At 41.8% G+C, this 17,348-nt stretch overlaps 1 protein-coding gene across 1 annotated transcript in view; it reads right to left on the bottom strand.

The window, feature by feature from the left end:
- Positions 1–17,348, bottom strand: part of LOC134354660 (torsin-1A-interacting protein 2-like) — a 115,480-nt gene that overhangs the window by 15,346 nt on the left and 82,786 nt on the right. The window contains exons 13-18 of the mRNA XM_063063747.1: positions 12,988–13,044; positions 12,067–12,129; positions 6,581–6,649; positions 2,635–2,724; positions 1,180–1,269; positions 778–867 (exon numbers count right to left, since the gene is read on the bottom strand). Coding sequence (XP_062919817.1) covers positions 778–867; positions 1,180–1,269; positions 2,635–2,724; positions 6,581–6,649; positions 12,067–12,129; positions 12,988–13,044 — 459 coding nt within the window. The remainder of the gene's footprint in view (positions 1–777; positions 868–1,179; positions 1,270–2,634; positions 2,725–6,580; positions 6,650–12,066; positions 12,130–12,987; positions 13,045–17,348) is intronic.

Genomic DNA, 17,348 nt, shown 5'->3' with positions numbered 1-17,348 from the left:
ACAATTAAATGGTGGATTTACTTTGCCAGGTTTGAACAACTTTTCCATTTGCGGGTGATGTGTAATTGGTTATTGCATTGTCAGTAGATACAGGTTTGGTGGTTTGCAGAGGCATTTGAGAAAGTTAATTTGTCATGTTTAACTTAAACAAGGTTGGAAAATTCTACAATGAATAGTTTCCAAAAAGGACAGGACAGGCACTATGTTGTATGATTGTCCCTCTTGAAACTTTTCATATGTTGTCAGACCATGTACAATGGGAAAATAAATCAGCCATGATTGAACAGTGGGACAGACCTGGTGGGGCAAATGGTCTAATTCTGTTCCTATGTCTTATGGTACGTTGAACCTCTGCTGGAACAGCAGGTGACACAGCAATTCCAAACTCATTTAAGCTTCCACAACCTGCTGAAACTCCAGAGGACATAAGTCTGGACAACGCAGGGAATTTAAGTGCTAGTTGACCACTGTCAACTTTGAAATCGAGGGACAGACCGGAAGTCAAGGCTAGAGCATGTTTCTTCTTCCCGTTGTGCTAAAAACACTCTGGGAAATGTCAGTGTGTGAGAGAATCCAAACTGTGTCCATTGAAAACAATCAACTCTGATTTTGACTGGCTACACTCCGCCCAAAGATAGCATTCACCAGATACCTGTGCACTGTGAAGTATTTCGCAATCCAAATACAAAAGCAAAAAGTAACCAAGCCAGAATTTGAATACCAGCACTGAAGAATCCATGCAAATGCACCACTGCTTAATAGATACTTATAACTTACCAGTAGCATTCGGCCTGTTAAACTGTGAACTTTGTTTAGTATCAGTGAAACTCCAGTGCTCCCTGTATCTTGTGCGCTGGTGGGCACCAACTACAAAAGTGAAAAAAATAAACAGAAAATTAGATTGGGGGGTACTGCGAAACATGAAAATTTAATGTGTTTTCCCAATATATTTAATAATATTAAAGTGTCCCAGTCGTCTGGCAACCTGTAACACAGCGGATCACAACTGCTCCAAGAACATTACAGCTCAGGAACAGGCCCTTTGTCCCATAATGTCTCTGCTGACCACAATGCCAATCTAACTAATCACATGCTGGCGTATGTTCTATTTCCCTCCATTCCCTGCCTGCTCCTGTAACTGTTAAACACAATGCAATTGTATTTGCTTCAACCACTTACCAGAAGCATTTGGCCTAGTTAACTGTGAACTATGCTTTGTATCAGTGAAACCCCAGGGCTCCCTTTTGCTTGAGTGTGGGAGAGCATCAGCTACACAAGGGAAAAAATAGAAAGAAGAAATTAAAGACTGCAACACATTGAATTTTAAAGGGACTTTTTCAAATATTCAACAACCTAAAAACTCCATTTGGCTTTTGAAATCACTCTCTGTGCTGTTAAAAGGCGACCATCTGGAAGACTGATAACTATTACAATCTGTGACTGTAATATCATCTCCCTGTTTTGGGAATAACTGAAGCACAGAATTATTCTTAATTTGGCCAAAATGAGCTCATTTGCAGGTTGTTATTAACATCGGATGGAATCCTTTTTCCTGCAGCTGTCTTTAATAGAGTATATTCCAATGGCTCACTTTCAACACCTCCAGTTACCTTTGCAAGATAATCTTAAAAGTACCAATATGCTCTTTTGACTCCACAGATCAAGGATGCATCGAATCATATACACACCTGATATTCACAATACTCCCTGTATGACCCCGAACTTTAATAACCAGGGACGCTGAGACTAATCTCCTTGTAGCTACCCTAAACCAGATGAGTTAGCTCCTGCAAGATCAACTTTCTCACAACTACTCATGACTCAGACACCATTTGGTCCACTGAGTTAATGCCAGCTCCGAGAGCACACTCGTCAGTGCCATTCCTCCATTTTATTCCCTTCCACCTATCCTCACATACTCATCGATGCACCTGATTTTTCTTTCACCTTCCTATACTGGGAGTAATTTACAGGAGCCAGTTAATCTAGGAACACATCTTTGATGTGTAGTAGAAAACCAGAGCTCCAGGTGGAAACCATACAGACACTTGGAAGCAGGCAAACTACACAAGGTGCCAGGATCAAATCCACATTGCTTTTTGGCAGCAGCACAAACTTGTAAATGATTTTCCTTCAAAAATTTGCCTCCAGGGTGGTAACTTACAAGGCAGCCTTGATAGCAAGTGCCAGCACGTGTTTTGACCCCAATGTGAGTGAGCAGAAGCCACAGCAATGGCCTGTATGCTCTTGCTATTCAGTGAGTTGTCAAAGGGTGATCAGTAAGGGGTCCCCTCTCTCCATTAATTCCACTCTGGAAATATCAAAGATGACTTCTTCAGACACTTGAGAACTGTAGTATATTTTGCAAACCAAATCTACAAGTAACATTGCTAAATCAAATAAGAATTCAAGTACAAGATAGTAACAAATCGTACAACTCTCAAAATTGTAAGTTCAAGTCAAACTCAGATTAGTTTATTGTCATATACACCAGGTTGCAATAAAATTCCATGCATAAGTGAAGCTCATAGATAAAATTACATCCATGGTAATAATAAATACAGCAATGATCTCAAAACATCTGAAAGGTGCAAAGTATAGGCGTGCAAACTAATTTTAACTTGTCAAACTTACCAAAAGTATTTAGCCCACTAAACTGTGAACTTTGTTTTGCATCAACATAGTCTTGTGGCTCTCTTTTGTTCAAGTGATGGCAATCAGCATCTACAAGGAGAAAATAAACAGAAATAGAAGTTAGAGCACAGCAAAACATGAATATTACCTTCTTGTTCCTTTTTTTTGCACTATTTGTTTTGTAATTTACAGTAATTTTATGTCATTGCACGTAGTGTTCTCACAAGACTAGAAATATCACATCAAAGACAATGACAATAAATCTGATTCTAAACAATATTAAATACACTTGTTTTAGTGTAGCTAATGCATGGAACAATTGAATTGAATTGATTTTCTTGCTTACATCCTTCATATACATGAGGATTAAAAATCTTTACGTTATATCTCTGTCTAAATGTGCTATGTGCAATTTATAGTAATTTATAATAAATAGTATGTACAACAGGATAGTCAATATAACATAGAAATACAATTGTATCAGCGTGAATTAATCAGTCTGATGGCCTGGTGGAAGAAGCTGTCCCGGAGCCTGTTGGTCCTGGCTTTTATGCTGTGGTACTGCTTCCTGGATGGTAGCAGCTGGAACAGTTTGTGGTTGGGGTGACTCAGGTCCCCAATGATCCTTCGGGACCTTTTTACGCACCTGTCTCTGTAAAGGTCCTGAATAGTGCAAAGTTCACATCTACAGATGCGCTGGGCTGTCCGCACCACTCTGTAGAGTCCTGAAAATGAAGGAATTTCCATACCAGGCAGTGATGCAGCCAATCAGGATGCCCTCAACTGTGCCCCTGTAGAAAGTTCTTAAAGATTTGAGGGCCCATACCAAACTTCCTCAACAGTCTGAGGTGAAAGAGGCGCTGTTGCACCTTTTTCACCAAACAGCCAGTATGTACAAACCATGTGAAATCCTTGATGTTTATGCTGAGGAATTTACAGTTGTTCACCCTCTCAACCCTAGATCATTGATGTCAATCGGAGCTAGCCTGTCTCCGTTCCTCCTGTAATCCACAATCAGCTCGTTTTTGCGACATTGAGGGAAAGGTTGTTTTTTTGATACCACTGTGTCAGGGTGATGACTTCTTCTCTGTAGGCTGCCTCATTATTATTTGAGATTAGACCAATCAGTGTAGTGTCATCAGCAAACTGGAGCTGTGGGTGGCGACACAGTCATGAGTATACAGAGAGTAAAGGTGGGGGCTTAGTACACAACCCTGAGGGGCACCTGTGTTGAGGGTCAGAGGTGAGGGAGCCCACTCTTACCACATGCCAGCGATCTGACAGGAAGTCCAGGATCCAGCAACACAAGGCAGGGTCAAAGCTTTCTTGTCAAGCCTGGAGGGAATTATGGTGTTGAATGCTGAACTGTAGTCCAAGAACAACATTCTCACATAAGCATCCCTCTTCTCTAGACGTGCAAGGCGGGGTTTGAAGAGCTGTGGTTATTGCATCATCTGTCGATCAGTTGTGTCAGTAGGCGAATTGTAGGGGGTCCAGTGTGGGTGGTAGCACGCTGCAGATGTAGTCCTTGACTAGCCTCTCAAAGTATTTATTTATTATTGAGGTAAGTGTGACAGGACGCCAGTCATTCAGACATGTTACCTTGGTCTTTTTAGGTACAGGAACAATGGTGAATGTTTTGAAGCAGGAGGGCACTGGGAGAGGGAGAGATTAAAAATGTCTGTAAACACACCTGCAAGTTGTACCGCACACATCCTGAGTACCCGCCCTGGGATGCCGTCCGGTCCCACAACCATGCGACTGTCCACTTGTTAAAAACACCTGCATACTTCAGCCTCAGAGATGACCGAGGTGCAGGTCACATCAGCTATAAGTCTTCTCAAGGGCTCACAATTGGCAACATCGAATCGAGCGTAAAAAAGATTTAGCTTGCCTCAGAGAGAGGCAGTGATGTTGGAAACTCCACTGCATCTAGCTTTGAAGTCTGTAATGGTTTGCAGGCCTTGCCATAAACTACATGTGTTGTTGATAGAGAGTTGAGTCTGAATCTTATCTTTGTATCGCTGTTTTGCTGCCTTGATGACTTTGCACAGATCGTAGCTGCATTTCTTGAGTTCCTGCTGATTACCGGCAATGTAAGCTCTCTGTCGCACGGTAAGTGCTGCTCACACGGAACTGTTGATCCAGGGTTCCTGGTTTGAATAGACCCTGACCAATTTCTGGGGGACAACATCCCCAATGCACTTCTGGATGAAACGCATGACCCCATCCATGAATTCTGAGACATCCTCATCATGGAAGACATTCCAGTCGATGTCATCAAAGCAGTCCTGTAGCATGGAGGCCGATTGGTTGGACCAACAGTGTTTGGCTTTAACTATGGCCGCCTCTTGTTTCCGTTTCTGCCTGTACTTTGGCCGCAAAATGGAGGCGTGATCTGATCTTCCAAATCGGGGTGAAGGAGCGCTTTGTAAGTGTTGCGGAAGGGAGAGTAGCAGTGGTCGAGTATGCTGTCTCCCCATGTGCTCACCTGGATGTGTTGACAAAACTTCAGAGAGACTTTAGTCAGCAATGCTCTATTAAAGTCACTGGCAACGATGAAGGCAGCCTCTGGGTGTGCAGATTCCAGGGTGCTGATGGTCTCATACAGTTCCTTGAGGGCCAGGTCAGTATCAGCCTGCAGCAGAATATACACAACTGTGATAATGACAGCTGTGAACTCCCTAGGCAGCCAGAAAGGTCTAGACAGCAGCACCAGGTACTCCAGATCCAGGGAACAAAAGGATTTGATAGCATGCATATTCCAGGGGTCGCACCAGGCATTATTGATCATGAAGCATACTCCCACCTCCTTTACTCTTCTCAGAGAGGTTTTTTGATGTGTCCATCTGGAACAGGGAGAATCCAGAGGGCTCGATGGCGTGATCTGGTATCTCATCCATCAGCCACGCCTCCACGATGCACAAAATGTTACATTCCTTTGTTTCTATTTTAGAGAATATTAAATGATATCTGCACTCAGTCAGTGAATGGAGCAGCGCAGTGTACCTAGTGTATTATGGTGTACATTGTGCTAAATTCTCAAACTGCTGTGTAGCTAACATAGACTCCTCACTGTAGCAGTATCTGAACACAGAAAAAGAGAAGCATTTCTATGAAACAAATATATTTCTAGCATATTACCATAGAGAAGGTGACACACAATTGAAGCTCTCTGGTTTAATATATTATTTCCCAACAAATTAATCAGCAGCTTCTACATTTCCCAAAGTACAGTACAAGTATTTTTTTATTAATTTATTAGAAGTAAATGACAAAACCCATCTGATCAGGCAACCTACACAATTAAATCATCAACTTGTGTAGCCTCTCACACAGCTTCCCCTCATTCTTAGGGACAAAATAACATATGGATTATGGAAGTATTCAAGTAATAACATCTTTCCTGCTAATTGTAGGGTTTTTTGAATTGCTCCACGCTTGTTAAATCATTCTACACATAATTCGACAGATCCTGAATGCAACTAACCTTGGCATTATAGCTAAAGGACAAGAGCAAGAAATCCCTTGAATATAAAGACAGAATAAAATGAGAAATATTCTAACTAAATTGATGGCACAACCCATGCTGTAGATTAACGATAATCAGTACTATTTTAGGCCGAATATAGAACAGAAGAAGGTTGTATGCTTCAGCACAGAACTGAGACAGAGCATACTTGAGTTGAGTGCGAGGAAATCCTTCTCTCTCACACAAACATAAAAAGTCCTTTTCACCCATTTCTCCACCACCTTCCCCCACCACCAACCAAAAAGATCATAGACTTGGACTACTTTCAATATGCACATTTGAAAATAAATAACTCCCAAGACTGTGCAGCAATTATCTGATGTCTGTTCCCAACTATCTGACTTTACGCATAGACCTAGTAACAGTAAAATAGAACATTGTTATTTCACACAAAAAAAGTAAAACATTTAATACCAGAAAACATAGTTGGCCCGGAAAAGTCCTGTACTCTGTCAAACTCCATCTCAGATTCTGCAACAGCATCTGGAAAAGGACCACAATTAGAATCATAGTCATAAAGCATTGAAACAGATACAGACATAGTGAATCAAAGGCTCTATCGTATAACCCATTTCTCAGCACTCGGTCCCCTTCTGTGCATAGACATTTCAAGTGCATGACTTGACATTTCTTAAATGCTGTGAAGGAACCTGCCTCCATTAATTAATTCTTGGTTTCAATGATCCCCTGGGTAAAAACAAAATTCTTTGTCAATTTCCACCTGAATCTCCTATCCCCGACCCTAAACCGTTGCGCGCTGGTTATAAATACCGCAGCTAAGGGGCAAAGTTTCTGACCATCAAGCTTATCAATGCCATTCATAATTTTGTGCTTCTCAATCAGCTCCTTTAACCTTCTCAATGCCAAGGAAAACAAACCCAGAATATCCAATGTCTCCTCGTAATTAAAACATTCTATTCCAGGCAACAATGGTCAATTACATTCTCCCTACAACGTACTGACTGGTTATGCCCAAAATAATGTTTTATATAACTGGACCATAAGCTTCCCACTCCTATATTCCATGCCTTGCCTAATGAAGACGAATGTCCCATGTTACTTTTATAGGCATCCGTTAGTCTTGTGAGACCATGGATTTGCGCCTTAGAAGGTTTCCAGGGCGCAGACCTGGGCGAGGTTGTATGGAAGACCGGCAGTTGCCCATGCTGCAAGTCTCCCCTCTCCAAACCACCGATGTTGTCCAAGGGAAGGGCACTAGGGCCGATACAGCTTGGCACCAGTATCGTCGCAGAGCAATGTGTGGTTAAGTGCCTTGCTCAAGGACACAACACGCTGCCTCAGCTGAGGCTCGAACTAGCGACCTTCAGATCATTAGACTGACGCCTTAACCACTTGGCCACGCGCCAACCCATGTTACTTTATAACTAGCTTATCTGTGCTGCTGCATTCAGTGATCCAGCAGCATGGTGGCATAGTAGTTAGCACAGTGCTTTACAGTACCAGAGACCCAGGGCAATTCCCATGGAATCTGTATATTCTCCCCGTGAATGCGTGAGTTTCTTCTGGTGCTCTGGTTTCCCTCCACAGTCCAAAGACTGTGGTAGGTTACTTGGTCATTGAAGATTGTCCCATGATTAGGCGAAGATTAAACCCCAGGATTGCTGGGCAGTGCAGCTCAAAGGCTGGAATGGCCTATTCCACGCTCTATCTCAATAAATAAAAATAAATAAATAAATAAACTGTCCCTTAGCACTTCAAGGATCATTTTTGAGATAACTAATCCTCCCAAATGCCTATCATACATTTTTCAAAATTAAATTCCACCTGCCATTTCTTTACCCATCTAACCAACTCATGAATATCATTCTGTGACTGAAGACCACCGTATTCATCATCACATCATCACCAGTTTCACCTGTGAACAAGTTGATCATATCTCCTGTATATCTAGATCATTAGTATATAGATCAAACATTAAGGATCACAAACTTACAACTGCAAAAGTAAGCCTCTACCATTACCTCTGGTCTCTCCTTACCAAACCAATTTTAGATCCGTTTTATCAAAGTGCCCTGTGTCCCATTGACTCTTACCTTTTGGACCAGTATGCTACGTGGGACTTTCTCAAAGGCCTTGTTGAGTTCCACGTAAACTTCATCAACCTCACTATCTTCTGTGAATTTTTCAAGGAAGTGACTAAGTGCATCAATCAAACTAATCACACAGCATCTCCCCTAAAAGCCATGCTGACTATCCCAGATCAATTACTGATTCCTAGAGCAGAATAAACCAGCCCCTCAGAATTTTTCCTATAATTTCATTACCAACGTTAGATTTACAGGCCAGAGCCAGCTGGCTTTTCCCTGATGCCCTGCTCGAATGAAGGTATCATATTCACTATCTTCCAATCATTTGGCATTTTTCCTCCCTTGTCACCCCATGCTAGGCCCCAAGAATTTATCACTTTTAAGTGAGCTAAAACATCATCTTTATCGACAAAATTCAGAGTAAAAAAAATTCACCACTCTTCCTGAATCTCCAACTACAATGTCATTCTCCAGATTGAACACAGATTAAAACTACTTAAGATGTTAACCATTGCTTCAGGCTTCAATCACAATTTGCCTCTTTTCTCCCTAATTACCCTTTTAATTTCTCAGGATACCCTTGTGCTCTTAGAATCTTTAATTTTACATGCCATTACCATGTTGTGTCCCCGCTTTTGACCTCTAAATTAAATTAAGTACTTCACTTCTCATTACAGCAGGGGTTCCCAGTGTTTTTTTCTGCCATGACCGAAGGGTCTGCAGACCCCAGTTGTGAAGGCCTGCATTAGAGGGATCACTACTATCCATTCTCTACCCTTACCACAACTGTGATATTTTATCACTCTGGTTTCTTTTTGCCCCTCCCTTGCTTTCTCAGAATAGAGGACATGCCCAGCCTGATCTGCCTGTCCTGTTCTCCTCCTCTGCATTCCATAACTCCCACAAGAGTCTATGTTCTTTTGTCTCTGTTCTCATTCTTTAACGGCTCCTGTTCACTCCCCAACACGCTCCAACCCCTCTCTCAGCTACTTTTGTCTCCTTTTTTCAGTTCTAACAAAGAGTCTGACCCCAAACATTTATTCTGTTGCTCTTGCCAAAGATGCAGGCTGACCCGCAGAATATTTCCACCATTTTCTTTATGGTTTATATTTCCAGTACCTACAGTTTTAAAAAAAACTATTTTCACTCCCTCCATATGCTCTGCTACATTCCCTAAGATTTTTTAAATCTATTTTTGCCCCTTTTCTCATTGGAGTATCCACGTTCTGGCTCAAAAGGTTCTCCTGGCTGTATTGTAAAAATTGCTGTTTCTTTAAGCACTTCACATTAAAGCACCTCAAATCACTACTGCAGAAAGTTGAAACTATCTACTCCTATTACGTTATTAGTTTTCCACTTCTATATAATTTGCCTATACTTCCTTTTCCTGTTGACGATTTGGAGATTGTTTTACACTCACAGTAAAGTGATCACCTACTTTTCATTTCTAAGCTTGGATATCTTCCCTCTTTACAACAATATTGAATGGTTGATTAATAATGCAATTTCACTCCCTCATTTGCCATCCCTATGTCAGATCTAAAGTTTCTAGTTGTGGAATGTTGTGTTGCCAGACCTGTCCTTCTTTCAATCATGTCTCTCTGACAGCAATACCATATTTTCAGATGTTAATCACTACTTCATTCTCCAGCCATACTCAACAGACTCCTTTGACTGAAAATAGATCCAAACCAATCCTGCATTTCTTCCATATGTCTATAGACATCATTTTCCTTCTGTAGTTGTATATTTCTCATCTGCTACTGTACCTCTCTTTTATGTCTCGTTTCCCTGTTAAATTAGTTTAAACACACGCTAATGTTCTAATAAAGCCCCCCGCAAAGATACTATCAGGAGTATCTTTTAATTCCCACATTACTGCAGGCTGAAGAACACCTGGCACTGAGCTCCCCTACTATAACCAGCTTAAATTTTAAAAAGCTCTTAAAAAGTAATCCAGGTAGTATAGATCTTCCACCATCTCCAATGGGGAAACAGCCTCCACATCTAGCACATAATTCTCCACGACTTCCGCCATTTCTAACAGGAACCTACCACCCTACCAGCCTCCACATCCAGCACATAATTCTCCGCAACTTCCGCCATCTCCAATGGAATCCCACCACCAAGCACATCTTTCCCTCCCCCCCACTTTCTGCTTTCCACAGGGATCACTCCCTACGCGACTCCCTCCCCATTTGTCCCTCCCCACTGATCTCCCTCATGGCACTTATTCTTGCAAGCGGAACAAATGCAACACCTGCCCCTACACCTCCTCCCTCACTACCATTCAGGGCCCCAAACAGACTTTCTAGGTGAAGTTACACTTCACCTGTGAGTCTGTTGGGGACATCGACTGTGTCCAGTGCTCCCAGTGTGGCCTCCTGTATATCGGTAAGACTCAACAAGTTTAGGAAGACCACCTCACCAAACTCCTATGCTCCATCCACCAGAAAAAGCAGGATCTCCCAGCGGCCACCCATTTTAATTCCACTTCACATTCCCATTCCGATATGTCTATCCATGGTCTCCTCCACTGTCGTGATGAGGCCACACTCAGGTTAGAGGAACAACACCTTATATTCTGTCTGGGTAGCCTCCAACCTGGTATGAACATCGATTTCTCGATCTTCTGGTAATTCCCCCAACCCCCCCTTCTCCATTTCCCATCCCCTTTTCCCTCTCTTACCTTATCTCCTTCCACCTCCCTCTAGTGCTGCTCCCCACTTTTCTTTCTTCCATGGCCTTCTGTTCTCTCCTATCAGACTCCCCCTTCTCCCCCGCCCTGTACCTCTTTCACCAATCATCTTCCCAGCTCTTTACTTCAGCCCTCCCCCTTCAGGTTTTACCTATCACCTGGTGTTTCTCTCTCCCCTCTCCCCACCTTTTAAATCTACTCCTCAGCTTTTTTTCTCCAGTCCTACCGAAGGGTCTTGGCCTGAAACATTGACTGTACTTTCTTCCACAGATGCTGTCTGGCCTGCTGAGCTCCCCCAGCATTTCATGTGTGTTGCCAAGTAGTATAGATTTACCTTTGAATTAAACTCTTCATTAACCCTCTCAGAAAAAGTATTTATTAACCGTAAGTGGAGAACCATTCAGATGCTACTTTCTTGGCTCAGGATCAGGTAGATAACTGGACCACAGATCTGGAAAGTGCATGAAAACTAAACCTGTCAATTAATCAGTTTAAACTTCCATTGGAAATCTAATTACAAATGAACCCGACTATTCTTAATGCATTAATTACATGTGTTGATGGAAAAAGAACACATGGGTAGTTATCAAAAAAAATAGGGGATCCACTATACCACACATTTGTCTGGCAACACCTTCTCAAACCTTTGACCTGCAATGTTTTCCAGGATCTCAGATTTAATCTCCCACCACCACCCCACCATCCCAAAGGAGAAAGGACAAAGCACAGGCTTTATTGAGAAGACATAGGTTATACAACATAAGGGAGCTTAACTAGCAGAGGATCAACAATAAAGTATTCACAAATCTTGGTTTACACTATCTTACTCAATTTCTCTGCAACTGGATTAGAAAGAATGACACCACAATTTACTAATTCAAGTCGATCTGTACACAACAATGGTTATTTTTGACATTAAAAGTGATTGAGGACATGGCACCTTCTTGAACTGGTTGCATTCATTCACAGAATTTTATTGAGAGAAATAGGGAAACAAAACAAAAATGCTTACATTGGAAGACCTGAAATAGTTTGAGAAAAACTAAAAGTCACAACAATGGCTGTGCTTTGTCCTTTGTCCTTGGGATGGTGGGGCAAATCTTGGTAATGGTCAACTGGGATGTTGTGTACAGGTTAACTTTTAGGAATACTACCTTCATCTGCAGGACTCTCAAGTGATGCCACAAGTTCTTTGTCATCTTCAGCCTGGTTCCCATCTGAAAGCAGATTGCAAACATATAATTCCAGAAGTTGTTCTCATGAAGAACCATTTATCTGAAACCTCTTTAGTTCCTGAACATGAACTATGTCACAAGAGTCACTCACCTTTTGAGAAAAACTCATTTTCATGAAACTACTAGCTGTATGATTTATTGGATAAGGAGTTACTTAATAACCAAGTTAAGACAAATCATATCAGTTAATGCCAATAATACAGAAATATTCAACTGCTAGTTTATCAATGACTTATGATTTTAAAGGCAGACCTTTAAGATCAAGGATGATTTGCTTGACTCCTGATTTGTGGTTTCTGAGGTGACTGATGAGGCCACTGTGGGAATTGCTGACTCTTCCACAGACTCTACTCACGGCTACCCTACACCTGCCCAATTAGCATCTCCTGAGCTGGTGTATGAGTACATTTTGAGGTGGTTGCACTTCTTCCAGCTTTTACACAGAAGCTCTGTATGCGCTTGATGCATGGATAATGTCATCCCAAGTGTTCCTCCTCCATTTTGAAAAGTCATGGGCCAGGAATTCCCAAGAATCAGTGGGGACATTTAATTTTCCCACTCAAGGGAGCTTTGGACACATCTTCACAAAAATAAAGTGTAATAGCAATATGTATCTTAATAGTTAACCCAAAGAAAGATGAAAGTTAACTCAAAAGAGGGATTTTTTTTTTATAGACTACTCTGTCCAACATCAGTTGGGCACTGAATCCTAGCCGTATGAATCAGTTTGCCTGATCTTCATGCCAAAGGTACACCTTTAAAGTTGCAAGAGCTAGGTTACTGATACAGAAATGTAAAGTGAACAAGCTTCAGAATACTGATAATTCAGAAATAGTAAACCTGCAGTGAGCACTGTGTCAAAGCCAACATCATCTGAACAGTCTGTCTTCTCTGGTTCTGCAAGAAAAGGAAATAGAACCTTTAAATATACTGATACATTTGCAAACTCATACAAAACTGCATGGAAATTTCCAGTGTGTTGTGAATGATTGGTACATTACCCACACTTTAACCAACAAGCCAAATCAATGCAGCTATTCAAGAAACAGGTTACCCAAGCAGTCTTGCAAGCCATCTTCCAGTTTAAGCACCAAGGTTATGGCTATATTGAAGTGTTACCCTAAAAATCTTATTTTTATTTTAAATCTATCCCGTGAGCCTCGCACTTTCCTCTCCCTGTAACCTCCTCCAGCCTTGCATCACTCTGGGAATCCTATATTCCTTGATGTTTTGTTCTTTTATGGATTCCCTCCACAGTTGTCCTACATTCATTAGTCAAGCTTTCAGCTGCCTGGGACCCAATCTATAAATAGAAAATACACAGCAGTTCAGGCAGCACCTGTGGAAAGAGAAAAAGAGTTTATGTGTCAGAACTGTGTGAAGAGAGGGAATAGGTTAATTTTAAGTTGCAGAAAATGTGTGACAAGGAGGACAGGACAGAGGGAATATCGCTGATAGGCCAGGGTTGCAATGGTGATAAATTGTAGAGGTGATCAGGCCAAATGGTTCACTGGGGCCGTGAGGACGAAAGAGAAAAATAAGAAGGAAAACAATGAAATGAGACAGTTAAAGAATGAGAGCACTCCCAAAGCACGTAAAATCTGGGAATTGCCAGGTTACAAGATGTACCCATTAGATCAAGTTACACAAGTGGAGACAGACCAATGACATACAACAAAAACACAGTGGAATCAGATAAAATTACAACATTTAGAAAGCATATGGACAGATACTTGAAAAGCAAGCCTGTACAGGGGGACCAGCCAATGATGTGCAAATGGAATTACTGTAGATAAGCATCTCAGTCAGTGTGGATGAGGTGGGCTGAAAGGGCCGATTTCTGTGCTGAGGGTTTAGCTGATGCCTATTTTCATCTAATTTTTATCCCTCATTCTTTGAATTGTCCAGTACAATACACCTGTACTGTATATTTGTATTATTATTAGAACCCAAATACATGGCACAGCAGCCGTGTATGTGAAAGAGAACTGACGACAAGGAAATGAATTAGGGGTGGGAATGGAATTGTTGAGCATCCATAAAGCATTGATCTGTGAGGAAATATGGAAGTTTTTCCGAATATTGAAGCAACTATATGTTAATTAATGGATGCAATACACAAGTGCACTAGCAAATCTTTGGGACGTTGCTTGTGATGATGCCACTGATATATTAGTGAACAATACTAACATTCACCACGTTGGGCAGCAACTGTGGGAAAAATAGAAAGTTAGTGCTTTATGTGAAAGATATCAGAAGCTGCCCGACTACTGAATGTTTGCTTTCCCAGTTATCAACCGTACACACATTTAAAGTGAAATGTCTTGTTAGACATCTATGTCTCTGGGAGAAAACATGGATGATATAATGAGAGGTGCAGGTTTCAAACAGAGTAATTTACTTATGCCAAATTTTCTTTAAAAAACACTTAAAACAATAAAAGCAGAACAAGAACACATTAAGAAAAGGATGCATTTGACATCCATTCAGAGTAAAATTATGTGTACACTTGGCGGTAGAAAACTCTTATCAAATATTATTAGGTGAGATTTATTTGGTGATACAATGAGGAGTCGGCCTTATGGCCCTTTGAGCCATGTTGCCTCAGCAAGCCCACAACCCAAGTGACCCCAACAGGACAGTTTACAATGACCATTAACCTACCGGTATGTCTTTGGACTGTGGGAGGAAACTGAAGCAGCTGGGGAAAACCTACACATTCCACAGGGAGGACGTACAGAGACTCCTTACAGAATGGCGCCAGAATTGAACTCCGATCTTCAGAATATACTGAGCTGAAATAGCATCACACTATCTGCTATGCTACTGGGTTGCCCAAGTGAGTTAACTAATTCAAACACAACAAACAAATGTTCTTTTTACAGTACTGTGTGAAACCCTGAGGCACGTATATATAGCTAGGGCGCCTACGAGTTTTGCACAGGACTGTATTTGTCAACTTGGAGCAGATAATGAGTTTGTAAATCAGGCGGGAACAAAGGACATTGGGAATAACAAGGGCAAATTGTCGCGGGAGGGGTGGGGGACAGGTGGCAGAGAAGGCGTGCCAGGGTCAGGGGGTGGTGGGGGTGTAGCCATGCCCAACCCTGAGACACCAGGCAAGGTCATTTAATTCGAAACAATTGGTTTATTGATCATTGCAGAATGTCTCTCTGGGGCTTCCCTCCCCTCCCGTTTCCCTTTCCTGCCCACTTCCCACTCTCATTCACAATAGAGAACATATGAGAATCAGGTTTATCATCACTCACATGTGTCATAAAATTTCTTACTTTTTGTGGTAGCAATACAGTGCAATACATAAAACTACTGCAGTACTGTGGAAAAGTCTTACGCAACCTATCTATATATATATGCCAAAGACTTTTGCACAGTACTGTGATTTTGTTACTTAATTTCCATACTTACTAAATGGTATGACATCTGTTGTGAGTGTTCTGATTTCTGTCATTTGGTTACATTATATGCTGGGTTTTAGGGTTCCACTTCTCCTTGTGATCCATTTGCCCCCACCCACAGCAGAGACACAGCTTTTAAGGGAATCCGTAGGTCATGTGTAGGATCAGATTGCTTCTTCAAAACTCTGCTTGCCAAAGCTTTCTGTTCCTTTTGCAAACCACCTTCAACTTCCATTGCCCAAATGAATGAAGTCTATCCCAGCTGCTCTGCACGCACTATCAGAATTAATGTTATTTAAAGTTAGGGAAAAAATTGATCTCCTTTTTTGTCTTTTTTCTTTTCTTCTTTTTATCTTCTTTTTTTCAAACCCGCTATAGCCATTCTTTCAGCAATACCCCATGAAGGGATCCTGGTTGGATCTCGCTTCTCCTCAAGGAAAAAAATCTAAGTTCATTGTAATACTTTTGCGACTTCTACTAGAAGGCAATCTAAGCACACATAAAGAACATCAAGATAGTTACTTCACTCAATTCCAGGCATGTGGCATCATGGATTCTTAGAGATAGGATCTATGGGCATTTAGAGAATCATGGTCTGATCAGGGACAGTCAGCATGGCATTGTGAAGGGAAGATTGTGTCTAACAAGCCTGATAGAGTTCTTTGAGGAGGTGACCAGGCATATAGATGAGGGTAGTGCAGTAGCTGTGATCTACATGGATTTTAGCAAGGCATTTGACAAGGTTCCACATGGTAGGCTTATTCAGAAAGTCAGAAGGCATGGGATCCAGGGAAGTTTGGCCAGGTGGATTCAGAATTGGCTTGCCTGCAGAAAGCAGAGGGTCGTGGTGGAGCGAGTACATTCAGATTGTTGGATTGTGACTAGTGGTGTCCCACAAGGATCGGTTCTGGGACCCCTACTTTTCGTGATTTTTATTAACGACCTGGATGTAGAGGTAGAAGGGTGGGTTGGCAAGCTTGCAGACGACACAAAGGTTGGTGGTGTTGTGGATAGTGCAGAGGATTGTCGAAGATTGCAGTGAAACATTGATAGGATGAAGAAGTGGGCTGAGAAGTGGCAAATGGAGTTCAACCTGGAGAAGTGTGAGGTGGTACACTTTGGAAAGATAAACTCCAAGGCACAGCACAAAGTAAATGGCAGGATACCTGGTAGTGTGGAGGAGCAGTGGGATCTGGAGGTACATGTCCACAGATCCCTGAAAGTTGCCTTACAGGTAGATAGGGTAGTTAAGAAAGCTTATGGGGTGTCAGCTTTCATAAGTTGAGGGATAGAGTTTAAGAGTTGCGAGGTAATGATGCAGCTCTATAAAACAACGGTGAGGCCACACTTGGAGTATTGTGTCCAGTTCTGGTCGGCTCACTATAGGAAGGATGTGGAAGCATTGGAAAGGGTACAGAGGGGATTTACCAGGATGCTGCCTGGTTTAGAGAGTATGCATTATGATCAGAGATTAAGGGAGCTAGGGCTTTACTCTTTGGAGAGAAGGAGGATGAGAGGAGACATGATAGAGGTATACAAGATATTAAAAGGAATAGATAGAGTGGACAGCCAGCGCCTCTTTCCCAGGGCACCACTGATCAATACAAGAGGACATGGCTTTAAGCTAAGGGGTGGGAAGTTCAAGGCTGATATTAGAGGAAGATTTTTCACTCAGAGAGTGGTTGGTGCATGGAATGCACTTCCTGAGTCAGTGGTGGAGGCAGATACACTAGTGAAATTTAAGAGACTACTAGACAAGTATATGGAGGAATTTCAGGTGGGGGT

The sequence above is a fragment of the Mobula hypostoma genome, chromosome 12, assembly GCF_963921235.1.
Source record: "Mobula hypostoma chromosome 12, sMobHyp1.1, whole genome shotgun sequence".
NCBI lineage: Eukaryota > Metazoa > Chordata > Chondrichthyes > Myliobatiformes > Myliobatidae > Mobula > Mobula hypostoma.
The sequence above is the reverse complement of the archived record's forward strand: the minus strand, read 5'-3'. Positions and strand labels throughout refer to the sequence as shown.